A 16,853-nucleotide genomic window follows, 5' to 3' on the forward strand; every position below is an offset into this window, starting at 1 on the left:
GAAGTTCCAACTTGCAAGACTACCACTATACAAATAACTTTAACATTTAAACTGAATGAGAAAACTACTGACTGATACAGGCATCATCATTGAGGAGATATTAGTTAATTGTCAGATACTTGTTCACTGAAATCCAAACAATGCTTGGCAAACTAGGCAGATATTCTTATTGTTGTGGTTCTGTTCGCCGAGCTGGAAGTTTTTGTTGCAAACGTTTCGTCCCCTGTCTAGGTGACATCCTCAGTGCTTGGGGAGCCTCCTGTGAAGCGCTTCTGTGGTGTTTCCTCCGGCATTTATAGTGGCCTGTCCCTGCCGCTTCCGGTTGTCAGTTTCAGCTGTCCGCTGTAGTGGCCGGTATATTGGGTCCAGGTCTATGTGTTTGTTGATGGAGTTTGTGGATGAGTGCCAAGCTTCTAGGAATTCCCTGGCTGTTCTTTGTTTTGCTTGCCCTGTAATGGTAGTGTTATCCCAGTCAAATTCATGTTGCTTGTCGTCTGCGTGTGTGGCTACTAGGGATAGCTGGTCGTGTCATTTCGTGGCTAGTTGATGTTCGTGGATGCGGATCTTTAGCTGTCTTCCTGTTTGTCCTATATAGTGTTTTGTGCAGTCCTTGCATGGGATTTTGTACACTACGTTGATTTGTTCGTATATCTGGTTGTTTCTCTGGCTAGGGCTTTGTCAATAGACGTGAACAGTGCCGTTACGTCGAATGAGACCATGGTTTCTTCCTTGTCTGTGTGTGTATTTCTGATGATGTCCAAGAATTCCTGTGTTGATTGTATAGAGAGTGTCTGGATCCACTGATCAAGTGTTTCAGTTTTTGCTGTAGTTCTTTCGCCAGTTTGTGCGATGGTGTCCCTGGTAGTGATAGTATGGGTCTGAGTGGGATGTCTGGTTTGTGCACTTTAGGTAGTCCATAGAATCTGGGGGTGTTGTTGTTTTTAGGTTTCATTCTTTGTAGGTCCGACCTGGTTATCTGTCCATTTTTTTGTAGGATAAACAACACAGAGGAACCTATTGGTGAGCTGTGGGGTGGGGTCAAACTCCCTTTTTTTTGGTAGGTGTTGGTATCTGCAAGTAGTTGTTGTGCTACTCCACCCCACAGCAGAAACTGAAACACTTGATCAGCCCTAGCCAGAGAAACAATAGCCAACCTGCTGAACAGACATAACAGACAACAGAATGTGGAACCCATCAACAAAGACGGCATACTTAAACTACTAGACTTGTGCCTCACAACACACTTCACATTCAACAACCAGATATACGAACAAATCAACGGAACACCCATAGGCTCACCGATCTTGGGACTCATTGCATTACTGCTTCTGCGAAGGTTAGAACAAACAGTCTTACCACAAATTCAACCCAAACTCTGGGTCAGATACGTTGATGACACCTTTGTAAATTGTTAAAAACACAGAAATAGAGAATACACACCGGATCATCAACTCCACACTCACAGGAATCCGATTCACGAGAGAGGAAGAAAAGGACAACCAACTCCCATTCCTAGACGTGAGGGTACAGAGAACACCAAACAGAGAATTCACCACTAAGGTACACAGGAAAGCCACACACACAGACCAAGTCCTGAACTATGAAAGCAACCACCCCAATACACACAAATGAAGTTGCATCAAGACACTTCAAATGGGCCACAACACACTGCAGCACACCAGAACTACAAAAAGGAGGAAGAGGAACACCTATACAAGGTATTCGCAAAAAACGGATATCCTTGCAATTTCATCAACAGATGCCTAAGGGAGAGACAACAGAACGAGGACATGCCGCAACCCAAAGGACTTGCCACACTACCATACATCAAGAATGTCTCTGAAATGACAGCCAGACTACTGCGACCACTAGGACTTATAACAGCACACAAACCAACAGCCACTTTCAGACAACAACTCACCAAAACGAAGGACCCGATACCCAGCATGAGCAAAACTAACGTAGTGTACAAAATCCCATGCAAGGACTGCACTAAACACTATATAGGACAAACAGGAAGACAGCTAACGTTCCGCATCCACGAACATCAACTAGCCACAAAACGACACGACCAGCTATCCCTAGTAGCCACACACGCAGACGACAAGCAACATGAATTTGACTGGGACAACACTACCATTATAGGGCAAGCGAAACAAAGAACAGCCAGGGAATTCCTAGAAGCATGGCACTCAGACCTGGACCCAATATACCGGCCACTAAAGCGGACAGCTGAAACTGACAACCAGAAGCGGTTGGCACAGGCCACTATAAATGCTGGAGGAAACACCACAGAAGCGCTTCACAGGAGGCTCCCAAGCACTGAGGATGTCACCTAGACAGGGGACGAAACATTTGCAACACAAACTTCCAGCTCGGCGAACAGAACCACAGCAACGAGCACCCGAGCTACAAATCTTCTCACAAACTTTGAAGATATTTTTATTCTTTCAATCTATGAACCCACAAATGGCTATCACATTTTTGTTGAGTCGAGACGTGTGCCGGTAATGCACATGTTCTGTCTGCAAAGAGCCGTGTGTATTAGTGGAAGCAGTGCATTACATACAAAATGCACCAAAAGTCCTAAATTAGTTGTCAAAACAATTCCTTGCACAGTATTCCAACATAACTAGTATTACACCTGCACAAATTCATATACCACACTACCCATGAATGTAGTAGGCTTGACAGCAGCAAGTTAGTAGTGAACTACTTGTAAAACAGCTAGCCATCTCTTGCTCAAACTTAAGATTCCTTACCTTTCCAGGGTTTTTAAAAAAAAAGAGACTGGGCACTTGTAATCCTTCAACAAAAGTGTTTTCAGCAATATTTGATATTTAGATTTTATTGTACTTTTTGTGGGCTTCAGCCAAGTTTCTCAAGTGTCACAAGATGAGGTGTAAGTTTGCTCATTGGGCTGGCAGGTTTGTTCTCAGTCACCTTGCTAGGTAACATCCGTGAGCCTCCAAAGCAGCATTGGTGTTCTGTCCTGCTTGCTATTTCTGTCTGTTTGTTGTGGTAGGTGATATCATTTCCAGTTCCGTTTGAGCTGTTGATAAATGGAGTCCAAATCTTCGTTTGTTAGTGGAAGTTAGACTGGGACAATACATCTATCCTGGGACAGGCTAAACAAAGACATGCATAAGAATTCCTAGAAGCCTGGCATTCAAACTGGAACTCAATTAACAGATTTGGATTCCAATTTACCAACCTCTCAAAGAGAATCGGAAATAGTATCACCCACCACAACAAAGAGACAGAAAAATAGCAAGCAGAACAGTACACCAGTGCTTCACCGGAGGATCATGATGTTATCTCACATGACGACAAAAACTTGAGAACAGATCTACTAGCTCAGCAAGCAAACTTACAGACTGATCCACAACACTTCTCCAAAATCTAACAAGACTGAATGAAATTCCTCTGGCTATCAGCTCACCCTGCCACACTATCAACTGTTCTTCCACCAGCAGCTGATGCTTGCAAAAGAGTTCCCATCCCTATGATAAAATGCCTTGATAGTACTGTTAAAAAGGTTAGATGTAGGGTTTAAAAGCAGAGTCTGAGATTTGGGAAGGGAACTAGAGTTTAGGGTTCCAAAGCTGAGGTTCCAGTACAAAGACAGTACTAATGGTAGTTTAAGGAAATATACTGAGTTCTGATGATGTTACACAGGTGGAAACAAGCAGACTTGGATGATAGTTTTGAAATTTGAAAATGTTCTAAATTTCTGGGCTAAATACCACAAGTTGCAAAACATTCTGGCTCAGTTCAGACAGTTGGTAATATTTGAAACTGTCATCAATCGTTATCCACAAATTTCATTATTTAGCACTGTCTATTCAAATCCCACATGCTTACTGACTTGACAAAGAACACACCTTGCAGATTTGAAAGAGAAAATGCAAGACCTTAACAACAATTTACAAAACATTTTTATTTGGACACAGGACAGACATTTTAAAAACATCCCACTGATTAAGTAATTGATCAAGTTACAAAGTGTCAAACAATCACTGATCCCCATGTTAAATATGCATTCACCCTAATTAGTGGGAAGGAAGCAAAACATTCTATTTCAGCTCTACTGAACCTACATTATTCAACTTTAATAACTCAGCATCACTTCAGTACAGTTTACTTGTAATCAAATATCAGTAACATTCATAAAAGCCAATTCAAGTGAACAAGTGAATGTTAAATCAGTGATAATGGAAATCAGCACAATTTCTGAAATCCAACATCAAAACTGCCACAATGAATTGTTCAAATCATTTAGGTGTATTGCATGTGTCATGCATTTTCTTTGCAAAATGCACATCTTTATCTAAAAAGGCTTACAGGTACAGGCTTCAGCAAGTAAAGTAGCTCATTTAATAAAGTCAGTGATGAGTGCAAGATAAATTCAGAACTTGCATTGTAGAACAGCATAAACAGACTTTAGTTACAAATACCTAATTAAATGGTTTAAGCCTACTACCTGCAACAGCACTGCCAAAATATAAGATAAACAATTACTATCAATATTCCATCTGCTGTTTGCATGAACACTACTCCATACCGACTAAATGGCAAAGTCATCGTCGTCATCAGAATCAGAATCATCCTGAAGAAAATCAGATAGATCTGAATCAAAGAGTTCATACTGAAAGTGTGCCAAATCCTCTAAAAATGAATCGAGGGAAAGTACACCAAGGAGGTGAAGGGCATGGTCATAGTCATCATCGTCGCAATCATCTTCCCACATAATTCCTAATGGAGACTGTGGAATATATAACAAGACATTAAAATCAAGAATTTAAAACTTCTTTGCTTATCTTCACCGGCATAGGTAACAAGTCAAACAACCCATCAGTATGCTACTGCCGCATTGCACCAGCAAGCTACTGCAATCCTGACAATTTTCTTGTGCAGAAAATAGAATTACAATTCCTACAGTGTGGAAACAGGCCCTTTGGCCCCAACAAGTCCACACCGATCCTCTGAAGAGTACCCATTACCCTACAAATCCCAGAACACTATGGGCAACTTAGCTTGACCAATTCACCTAACCTGAGCATCCTTGGACTGTGGGAGGAAACCGGAACACTGGAAGAAACCCGTGCAGACACGGGGAGAATGTGCATACTCCTCACGCAGCCAGCAGAGGCTGGAATTGAACTCTGATCTCTGGAGCTGAGAGGCAGCAGTGCTCACCACTGAGCCACCATGTCACCCCAAATAGAGTTTATCAAAATTGTTTGAGACCTTCCAAAATAGAATCACTTCAAAACAGCACAGAACCTTGTATATGCCATGTCAGAGACTACACAATTAGAAGGTTCGGATCTGGCGCAGGTCCCAATTTGATTACTTTTGGCCAGATTGAGCTAAATTTGGTACTTCTTCCAACTAAAGAAATGTGATGGTCACCAGGAAAATGGCTTTTATTTGTCCATCATCCAGTGCCAACTTCAAAATTTGCATGGTGCAATAAATAGCAAGTAGCCTGTACAGTACCTTTGAGTTACTATTTGGTTTTGAGAACACTACCTGGGCAAGAACCATTCCACCACTCAGGTGAAAAGTCTGCCAGTCAAGGTGAAGAATATTGGCATATTACAAATACCATAAATTCAGCATGTTAGCTAGTTTATACTGCACAAAATAGTAATCGTGACTGAATGCTACATCCAATGTTAGACATGCCAAGACCATCGAATTTGTCCAGTTACTTAGCAATACCCTACATCACAAATGGGATTATCAGAAAAATTATTAAAAGTCCAAGTAAATATATTCCTCTTGATCCTCTTTTGCTTCCCTGTGTAAAGATCACAACTTAAAAAAGGACAAAAATTTACATCATAGGAAACAACCAACCATTCAGGCAAGTGTTTGTGTCTGCTTTGGAAGTATCAGCCTTTTTGTCACCACACCATAGGCCCCAGGGTATATAGATGGAAATGTGTTGCTGGAGAAGCGCAGCAGGTCAGGCAGCATCTAGGGAACAGGAGAATCGACGTTTCGGGCATTAGCCCTTCTTCAGGAATGTGCAATGGCTGAAGAAGGGCTAATGCCCGAAACGTCGATTCTCCTGTTCCCTAGATGCTGCCTGACCTGCTGCGCTTCTCCAGCAACACATTTCCATCTCTGATCTCCAGCATCTGCAGACCTCATTTTCTCTCCCAGGGTATATATCCAATTCAACTGAGTAACTACTGAAGCTAGAGGAACATGTGGTAGCGCTCTCTTCCAGAGGAAGCTGCTCAACCTTGCCACTACCATCCAACTGATAAGAATGAAATAAGTGAGAACAGTCCCATCCAATAATATTTCATCTTAGTTTTCAAATAATTCCATGGCCTTATCCCTCCCCCTCTTTTACCTTATACATCTGGTTTAAAAATCACTCCATCACTGATAGCTGCAACTTCAGTTGCCTAGGCCTAGAGTACCTTAATCTCATCACCTCTCTTATTTGGACCAAGCATTTGGTCATCTGACTCCATCTCATTCTGAAGAAGGGCTTATGCCTGAAACATCGATTCCCCTGTTCCCTGGATGCTGCCTGACCTGCTGCGCTTTTCCAGCAACACATTTTCAGCTCTGATCTCCAGCATCTGCAGACCTCACTTTCTCCATCTCTTAATATACATGGCATGAAACTGATCTATAGCATTTCTATGAAGTTTCTTTGGGAATTTTAATTAGTCCCTTAATATCCTATTATTTAGCATTCCTTGGTTATAGGCAAACCTCCTTCTTCAGGAGGTTCTATTTCCATTAAAGTTACTTAATTTGGAACTTGTAAATTATCCTCAGTTCCTATCCTAAACTCTCCACAACCTCATCCATGGTATAATACTAGTGTAACATCTCTGCATTTTGTCAAAGGATTTCTTATTTTTTGGGCAGGAAAATGATGCTTCAAACTGGATAAATATTCCAACTGAGGCACATCCAACATGACAATGGTTTTACGTCAATTGATTACTTTTGGATTCCTTGCACTATACAGTATCTGTTTTTAAAGAGGCAAGCATATTTTAACACTTGGATTTGTAATTGGGTATAATAAAATGCTTTCAGGCATTGCAGGCCAATGCAAAAAGTGAGTGGAATTAAAAGGCTTTTTAAAAAATATATAAAAAGAGTCTATTCTACTAAACCTGTGTGTGTTCTTATTTCTCTCGTGTTCACTTGTCTGAGAAAATGTTTGTCAAACAATGTGGCATTTATTACCTTCCAAACCTATTGTATAGAGAAAATGGAAATATTGTTTTACTGACCAGTTCTGATGCTGAGCTACAGATAGTAGATGGGAAGCCCAAATTTAATCCCTCTAGTCTTTTTACTTTTAACAGCAGTAGGGCCAATTTTCCACAAAACTTAAGTTAATCATGAACATTATCAAATCTGATCTGCATTATAAACACGGAATAGACGTTTCTCAAAAAAAAAAGGGCAACTACAGTTTATGAATAGAATTTATGCCAGTGTTAAGTTACTGCAGATAAAATTTCAAATTATGGGTTTGAAGGCCAAAGACAAATTAATGCAGGTTTACCCTATCTAGTTTAGTTTGCCTGGAAACCAAGGTGGTGGTGATTAGAGAATGTAATTACGCTCAGTCACGAAACAAAATAGAACAGACCACTGCTTATGCCACAATAAATGCCACATCCTTACACTATCCCTTCGTCTCCTTTGTCGATGCTGGGTAGGTCGATATCCCTCAGGAAACTCATGCAAGTAAATGCATTCAGATTTAAAAGGACATCTGCCATTATTTCGTAGAAAAAACTTGCAATGTATTTTCCTGTGAAAAAGACAAAATAAAAGATAAATCAACTGTTCTCAACTCCAACAGCCATCTCCAGAATTTATCATAAATGCCAGTTACAATTCCAAATATCATGTGCCACCAGATTGCATACTTCATTAAGCTATATGAACAAAGTCTCTACATGTCAGTTTAGGTTGCCCTAATTGCTTCATCATGACTTCAAAACCAATTTGTCAATTGAGGTTTGAACCTGGAACTTTCTGGATTTTGAGGCTAACACTTGTTTCAAACAGCCAAGTCAGAGTGATGGTATGCTTACATAGAGAAAAACAGGAAGAGAAGGGAAGAAAATGTGGGCTATGCTACTGAAAAACTTAACTCTCAAATCTGAAAGTTATTAAATTACTCACTTGCACGTAGAAACCCAGAGATTACACATACTAGGCCTCAGATTTGAAAAACGTTTATAACTAAAGCACCTATCCTAAACACCCTTTTAGTAAAAAAAAGGTTCATGTACTCCGATGGGCCAAGTAAAACAAAATGTGAAAAAAAAATAATAAAATTTGTAAATAGTATTGATTGTGAAATCTTCATTGAGCAGGTCTGGGTTCACGTTCCACCTCAGGATGCAATGGCCACAGAAATGTGTTAATAGACAAGATACTAAACTTCAAGTAGTATTAGGTTGACAACATTAGTTACAACAAGAGTCTTGAGAAAATCAGGTCATGAGGTTCTTTGGAGTCATTGGGTAATGAGAGAGCGAACTGCCATACAAGAGTAGTAGTGTGTTCATCAAAAAAAATTGAAATTGCTTAAAAAGCTCAGAAGGTCTGGCAGAATCCGTGGACAGAAAGCAGTGTTAATGTTTCAGGTCCAGTGACTCTTCAGATCTGTGTATTCATCCTGTTTACCAGGCTTCTACTCAACCGTGCCCTTCCCAAGGACAGAATGCCCTTTATCCTCATCAATACTCAGTAGCTTTACATCACAATCTCTGCCCACATCTTGTGGTTCTTTTCTCTTCGCTAGGGGGCAGCAGTTCTTAATGACTCCGACATTCTTACCACTTCTTTCAGTGCTTTTGTTATCACCATTTGACATTACACCAATTTACCACGAAAACCTATTGTTTTCCACCCGATTGTTGTTCCTACCCTCCCTTTTCAGTTATACTGTTAGATATAACAGTTACCAGTTCTAATGAAGAGGCTAATTCAACTGGCACTCTCTAGTGAGAGAGTATCTTCCCAACTGGAGTATTTCCAACATTTTCTACATTTAAAGTTTAAAAGGTTGTTACAGATTTTCCATGACATACTGCTAGTGAAGGTTATATATGTAAACAAAGTGCATTCACCTGGCAAGACCTTATGAGAATAAACACAGAACAATTTTGAATTATAATCATTGTATTTTAAGCATTAATTGTGAACTTGAATCAAGTGGAATTAGTGCAAAAAGATTAGTTTTAAAACTAAAAAATGGAAGATTATGAAATCCATAACATACTGAATTAGAAAATAGGTTTAAAAATACAGTTTGAAGTTCTATAGTACCTCCAGGCATACATACCGCTTTTCAACTTTGAATTTTTCAATAAGTTTTTGTTTTTGTTCATCAATCACCCAGTACTTGTATGGTATGAAGTAACTGGCCACTACTCTACATTCAGGACATGCTCTGTAGATAAAGATATTGGAAGTTTAAATTTTCCTCACTGCAAAGATTTCTTTAACTAGACGGTCTGCAATAGTCCACCAAACAGCAGATCTTCATTAATGGCAACACAACTCATCACATTAGAAGATTTGCTTTTCTTGTCATTTACAAGTAAAATCATTCCAGAGATACTCACCGTAATAGATTTCATTAAATGAAAATGCTTACTTCCCTTGTGCTACAGAAGTACTTCCAGTAATTAACAGTTTTCGAAATTGCTCCTGAAAAGTTATCCATTGTCAGATTATATTTTCCAGACAGTTAAAGTTCATGGAAAAAAAGAAAACAGTTGCCCTGGGTAGGAATCTGATAAATTATGAGGAGATAGTAAAAATAATTTGCCAGGATATAACAACTGATGGCCTACACAACTCTATGTCGAGGTCTCAACTATCCACACAAAGTAGTGGCATAGAACAAGGAGTTCCATATATAAAGCATGAATCACTGAAAGAGTCCACAGTTGGAAGACTGTTGGCCTTGGAAGGCATGCAAAGGTGGTTTACTTGAGCCCCAGTAGTTAAATTACAAAAGGAGACCAAAGTTGAGTGGCATTCCATTTAATTGAAAATAAACATTGAAGGGATACTTTGATTAAAGTTTAGGATGTTAGATGGAAACAGATAGGACAGCTAGAAATAAAACCATTTCTGCTGACTGGAGGCCTAACACCAGAGAAACAAGCTGAAAATTAGACCCAGACTTCAAAGAATCCCTACTGTGGAAACAGGCCATTTGGCCCAACAAGTCCACACTGACACTCCAAAGAGTAACACACCCAGACCCAATCCAGCCACAGTTTCACTAAGTAAACCTCTTGATGTTTATGTTAATTGAAACTACCTTGACCAATGCAACTCCACTTATTTCTGCTGGAGATTAGAGACCAACTCAGTCAATTTGCAAGAGTCGCTGACTTAGGTATTTGATGATGATTTCATCTGATGCTGCTACTGGAGAGGTCAGATAGGATCCCAGATTGAAATCTGGCTTGGTATGATTATCTTTCCTCCCGGTTTTACTTATTTCACAGAAACAAGCATGCAAGATGTCAGAGATCTGCAGCACAGAAACAGACCCCGAGGTACAACTCGTCCATGTTGACCAGGCTATTCATGCCTTTTAAAATGTTCAAGTGTACCAGCCTCCATCACTTCCTCTGGCAGCTCATTCCATACATCATTGTCTGTGTGAAAAAATTGCTAGTTAGATCCCTTTTAAATCTTTCCACTCTCGCCCTAAACTATGCCCTCTAGTTCTGGACTCCCCCACCCCAGAGAAAAGACCATTTACTCTATCCACGTTCCTCAAATTTTATAAATCCCATTAAGTCACCCCTCAGCCTCCAACACTCCAGGGAAAACAACCCCAGCCTCTCCCTACAACTCAAATCCTCCAATCCTAGCAACAGCCTTGTAAATCTTCTCTGAACCTTTTCAAATGTTCACACCATTCTTCTTATAGGCGGGAGACCAGAATTGCATACAAAATTCCAAAAGTAGCCTAACCAATGGTCTGTACAGCCGCAACATGACCTTTAACTCCTATACTCAATGCTCTGACTAATAAAGGGAAAGCATACTGAATGCCTTCTTCATTATACTATCTACCTTGACGCCACTTTCAAGGAACCATGAACTGCACACTGAGGTTTCCTTGTTCAGCAACACTCCAGGACCTCACCATTAAAGTGTCTAAGTCCTGCCCTGATTTACCAAAATGCAACACCTCCCACTTATCTAAATTAAACTCCATCTGCCACTCATCAGCCCATTCACCCATTGGATCAAGATCCTGTTTTACTCTGGCGTTAACCTTCTTTGCTATCCATTACACCTTCAATTTTGGGGTCATCTGAAAACTTAGTAACTACCTCTTTTATATAAATGATTTAGATGTGAATAGAAGACAAAAAGCAGCGGATCCAGCACCGATCCTTGTGGCACATTACTGGTCACAGGCCTGCAGTCTGAAAAGCAACCCACTACCAACACCCTCTTCAACCTTCAATCCAGTTCTCCATGCAAATGGCTAGTTCTCCTCGTATGCCATGAGATCTAACCTCATCGAGCACCTTACTGAAGTCCATATAGATCACATCCATTGCTCTGCCATCAATCCTCTTCGTTACTTCCTTTTAAAAAAACTCAAATCAAGTTTGAGAGACATGTTTTCCCACGCACAAAGCCAAGATGACTATCCCTAATCAATGCCTACCTATCCAAATACATGTTAATCCGGTCCCTCAGGAATCCCTTCAACAACTTGCCCAACAATGTCAGGTTCACCAGTCCATAGTTCTCTAGCTTTTCTTTTCCACTTTTCTTAAATAGTGACACCATGTTAGCCAACCTCCAGTCTTCCAGCACCTCACCTTTGACTATCGACGTTGCAAATATCTCAGCAAGGGGTCTAGCAATCATTTCCCTAGCTTCCCACAGAATTCTAGGGTACATGTGATCAGGTCCTGGGGATTTATCCACCTTTTGTATTTTAATACATCCAGTGCTTCCTTTGCTGTAAGATGAAGATTTTAAGATGTCACCATCTATTTCCCACATTCTATATCTTCCATGTCCTTCGCAGTAAACATTGATGCAAAATACTCTTTTAACCTCTCCATCTCTTGCGGTTCCACACACAGGCTGCCTTGATGATCTTTGATGGGCTCTATTCTCTCCCTAGTTACCCCTTTGTCCTTTTATATATTTATAAAATCCCTTTGGATTTTCCATAACCCTATTTGCCAAAACTATGTACGTTTTTTTCCCTCCTGATTTCCTCAAGTATACCCTCTACTGCCTTTCAAGTCTAAGGATTCACTCAATCTCTGCTGTTTATACCAGACATATGCATCCTTTTTTTAAAAAGCCAAACCCTCAATTTCTCTAGTCATGCAGCATTCCCTACATCTACCAGCCTCACCTTTCACCCTAACAGGAACAGTGTCTCTGGACTCTCATTTTTGAGGGCTTCCCTTTTTCTAGCAGATTCTTTACCTGCAAATATTCGACCCCCGTTAACTTTTGAACGTTTTGCCTAATGCCTTCCAACTTTTAGATCCGGTCTATCCTCTTCCATCACCTTTTAATAGAATTATGGTCGCTGGCCACAAAGTACTCCCCCACCTGTCACTTGCTCTGCCTTGTTTCTCAAGTGGTGGTCAAATTTTGCATCTTCTCTAGTAGGTACATTCACATACTGAATCTGAAAATGTTCCTGCACACACTTAAATTCGTCTCCACCTAAACCTGTAACACTACGGCAGTCCCAGTCTATGTTTGGAAAGTTAAAATCCCCTACCATAATCATCCTATTATTCTTACAGATAAAGTTATCCTTGCAAATGGGTTTCTCCATTTCCTACTCACTATTAGGAGTCTATAGTACAATCCCAATAAGGTGATCATCCTTTTCTTATTTGTCAGTTCTACCCAAATAACTTCCCTGGACACATTCCCAGGAATATCCTCTCAAAGTACAGCCATAAAGTGTTGTTAAAACACCACTCCTCCTTCTCTCTTGCCTCCTCCCCCCCCAGTCCTTCCTATAGCATTTGTATACAGGAACATTAAGCTGCCAGTCCCATCCATCCCTGAGCCATATCTCTGTAATTACTGTATCCCAGTCCCATGTTCCTAATGATGCAGAGTTCATCTGACTTCACGGATAGGTCTCTTGCATTGAAAGAAATGCACTTTAATTCAACAGTTTGACCTTATTCTATTGTTTTGTTCTTGCCTGCCTATTTGATTTGCTCCTTTTCCTAACTGTACCAGCCTCAGTACTGATCTCTTTCCTATCTCCCTGGACTCCTCCAGTAAATTACTAGTTTAAATCCTCCCAGTAGCAAATCTCCCTGCCAGTATATTAGTCCCCATCAACTCATTATTTGGCAGCAGTGGAATGCAGATTTGGTTGTACCAATCACTGAACAAAACACAAGCTACATAACAGTCTGAAAGATTTCAAAACAGCAACAGAAAATCCCAACTACTCCCTAGTTAATCAAAATCCAGAGAAATTTTCCTTAATCAATTCTGCACATTTGACGTAACTGCTTCCTTCAAAGGTAGTTTCTGCAAGCTTAAGGCCTTTTTCTCTTGACCAGTCAAACAGACCATTATTACTCAGTCCTTTACTAACCTGTCACGGTTTAAATCAAACATTCCTCATCTGAAAGTTTTACACACTACACCTTATCACTGTGTTAACATCATTCCTTAAATACTCTAAACAATCCATTTTTCTAGGGGACTATTCTTACTTCAGTCAGGTTTCCTTTTGAACTAAATTTTTTTTTTAAAACTTGCTCATGCTGTTTTCTGCTAATCAAATGACTTGAAATGTTTTCTCCCTGTTAGTAAAGTTGGAGTTTGCAAACTTCATCACTCCAGCAGGCATACGATTAAATTATCACTCTTAAAAGTTAGCTACGCCAGACTTTCCAAACACTTCACTAAAGCAAACCACCTCCCATGTTTAGAGCCAAACGCAAATATAAAGTCCTTTAACTGTTAACAGTCAATAAAACAACTGCAATAGAGATAGAGATATTGTTTAATTTGACATTCACTTACTTTATTACATTATTGGTAAACCCCTTGCTCCCTCGCCATTTCTTGATACAGCTCACACAGAAAGCATGGTTGCAATCAGGAAGAATTGCAAAGCAACGGTCTCTGGCTGGTGCTTTTTCATAGACTTTTTCCATGCAAATTCCACAAATTATATCTTTACTGTCTTCAAAGGCTGAATCTTTAGTCAACTTTCTCTAGAATGTAAAAAGACATTTTGTAAAATCAGTATTGGCTCACATCTGAATTTGGATTCATTTTCCAAACCCTATGCACCATGGTTTTGGTATTAGAAGTTATCAATAGCATCTACTCCATAGTCATCTCACAAACTAAACTAAACTAGTTTGCACAAGTATTTCAGCACTTTCTTTTTCAGGCACAAGTTTGGAGGTGAAACATTATGGGGTTTAATTTCTGTTCCAGCCAATGAGATCACCAGTCTCCTTGTCCTTCACTATTAGCTCAATCTCTGCATAAGCAAGGTTCAGTACTGCTTAGATAGCTTAGGATACTAACAAAAGAATAAACATTATTGAACTTCCAACAATGCACCATTCTTATTAAGATCAAGGAATTATAATTGCATTGTACTGTAATGCTATAAAATGTCCCTTTGTTGAAGTGGGATGCTCAAAATAGCAAATATTGCAATCAGAATAATTCCAGACACAAATGTTTCGTCAGTTACAAATATTTAGTTCTCAGGGCAGTATTAAAAAAAGGAAAAACATCTCAACATAGATTTCAAATGATTACATTCGCCTAAGGAGGTGAATGTATTTATAAAAAAGCTGAAACTACATACCTGTGGAACAGATTGTGAAGTTGAAGAATCTGGTTTCAGGGCAGTTTGAGATTCACTCTTGACAGAACCAGGCATACAATGGAGATGACCTGCCTGTGATGTTGATGCACAACCTATAATATGCAAACAATTCAACACATTTAATGTTTTGCATACATACACATACAGACAAAAACAAAAGGAACAAAATATTTGTCAGCTTTGAAACTAAACAGTTATCCACAGAGAAACACGAGAAAGAAGTTAACACTTGCGCTGACAAGTTAATTTTCTGTTAAAAAGCCAGGATACAGCAGATCTGGCATTTTCATAAGAATGGAATTCTCCAGGTAGTGGCAGCATAGCAATAATGTCACTGGACTAGCAATCCAGAACCTCAGGCTGTTGTTCTGGTGCCGTAAGTTCAAATTCGACCATGGCTAGTGATGAAGCCAATTTACAAAAGAGACACTAGCCTAATATCATTCATATTACCATTGTCGATTGTTGCACAAACCCCTCAGGACTACCTATGTCCTTAGTGGAAGAAGGTCCGTCATGCCTACTTGCTTTGACCAGAATGTGACTCAAAGTACAGCAATGTCGTTTATCTTCAAGTGCTCTCTGGGCAAATAGGGATGGGTAATAAATCCTGCCTAACAGTAGCTCAGGCAAGTAGTTGGGCTGATTTTAAGCTCCACAAACCATAACATTGAACAATATTAGAGAAAACATACACGTTTCTTTTGACCATTGATCACTTCCAAAAGAACAATGGAGGATAGGGTGAGAGAGATAGAACAGGTTGACGTTAGGAAAAAGGACATGCTGAAAATTTTGAAAAACAAAGGATATAGATAAATCCCCTGGACCCAACAGGATATACCCTGGGTTACTAGAGGAAGCTTTTGGCGATGATCTTTGCATCCTCACTGTCCACTGGAGTAGTGCCAGATGATTGGAGGGTGGCAAATGTTATTCCCTTGTTCAAGAAAGGGAATAAGGATAATCCTCTGAAGTAGACCAGTCAGTCTTACGTCAGTGGTGGGCAAAGTACTGGAGAGGATTCTGAGAGATAGGATTTATGAGGATTTCGAAAAGCATAGCATGATTAGAAATAGTTGGCATGGCTTTGCAAGAGGCAGGTCATGCCTCACAAACCTTATTAAATTCTTTGAGGATGTGACAAAACACATTGAAGGTACAGCAGTGGATGTGGTGTTTATGGATTTTAACAAAACGTTTGATAAATGTGGACTTGTTGGGCTGAAGGGCCTGTTTCCACACTAAGTAATCTGTAAGTAAATCTGTAAGTAATTACCTGGCTAGGTAACATCATCACTGGCGACCTCCAAGTGAAGTGAAGCTGTTGTCTCATGCTTTCAATTTATATCTTTCTCCTGGATGGGGTTCCTGGGGTTTGTGGTGATGTCATTTCCTGTTCATTTTCAGAGGGGTTGATAGATGGTATCTAGATCTGTGTGTTTGTTTATGGCATTGTGGTTGGAGTGCCAGGCCTCTAGGAATTCTCTGGCATGTCTTTGCTTAGCCTGTCCCAGGATAGATGTGTTGTCCCAGTCAAAATGGTGGGTTTTTTTCCCTCCATGTGTAGGGCAACGAGGGAGAGAGGGTCGTGTCTTTTTGTGGCTAGCTGGGGTTAGTGTATCCTGGTGGCTAACTTTCTTCCTGTTTGTCCTAGGTAGTGTTTCTGGCAGTCCTTGCATGGAATTTTGTAGACGACGTTGGTTTTGTCCATGGGATGTACTGGGTCTTTTAAGTTTGTTAGTTTTTGTTTGATACAGGCACTCCAACCACAACGCCATAAACAAACACATAGATCTAGATACCATCTATCAACCCCTCAGAAAATGACATCACCATAAATCCCAGGAACCCCATCCAGGACAAACATATAAATAGAAAGCAGGAGACAACAGCTTTGCTTCACTTGGAAGTCGCCACTGATGACGTTACCTAGCCAGGCAATGAAACA

The 16,853-nt window shown here is 40.0% G+C and overlaps 1 protein-coding gene across 1 annotated transcript in view; it reads right to left on the reverse strand.

Moving 5' to 3' along the window:
- Positions 1-3,920: 3,920 nt before the first annotated feature.
- Positions 3,921-16,853, reverse strand: part of mkrn4 (makorin, ring finger protein, 4) — a 35,454-nt gene continuing 22,521 nt past the window's right edge. Inside the window, exons 4-8 of the mRNA XM_043716898.2 lie at positions 14,882-14,994; positions 14,077-14,270; positions 9,350-9,457; positions 7,675-7,804; positions 3,921-4,765 (exon numbers count right to left, since the gene is read on the reverse strand). Of these exons, the coding sequence (XP_043572833.1) occupies positions 4,568-4,765; positions 7,675-7,804; positions 9,350-9,457; positions 14,077-14,270; positions 14,882-14,994 (743 nt within the window). The 3' untranslated portion in view covers positions 3,921-4,567. The remainder of the gene's footprint in view (positions 4,766-7,674; positions 7,805-9,349; positions 9,458-14,076; positions 14,271-14,881; positions 14,995-16,853) is intronic.

Source organism: Chiloscyllium plagiosum, unplaced genomic scaffold (assembly GCF_037043375.1).
Source record: "Chiloscyllium plagiosum isolate Xiang-an unplaced genomic scaffold, Cpla_swu_hap1 HiC_scaffold_26, whole genome shotgun sequence".
In the NCBI taxonomy this organism is placed as follows: Eukaryota; Metazoa; Chordata; class Chondrichthyes; order Orectolobiformes; family Hemiscylliidae; genus Chiloscyllium; species Chiloscyllium plagiosum.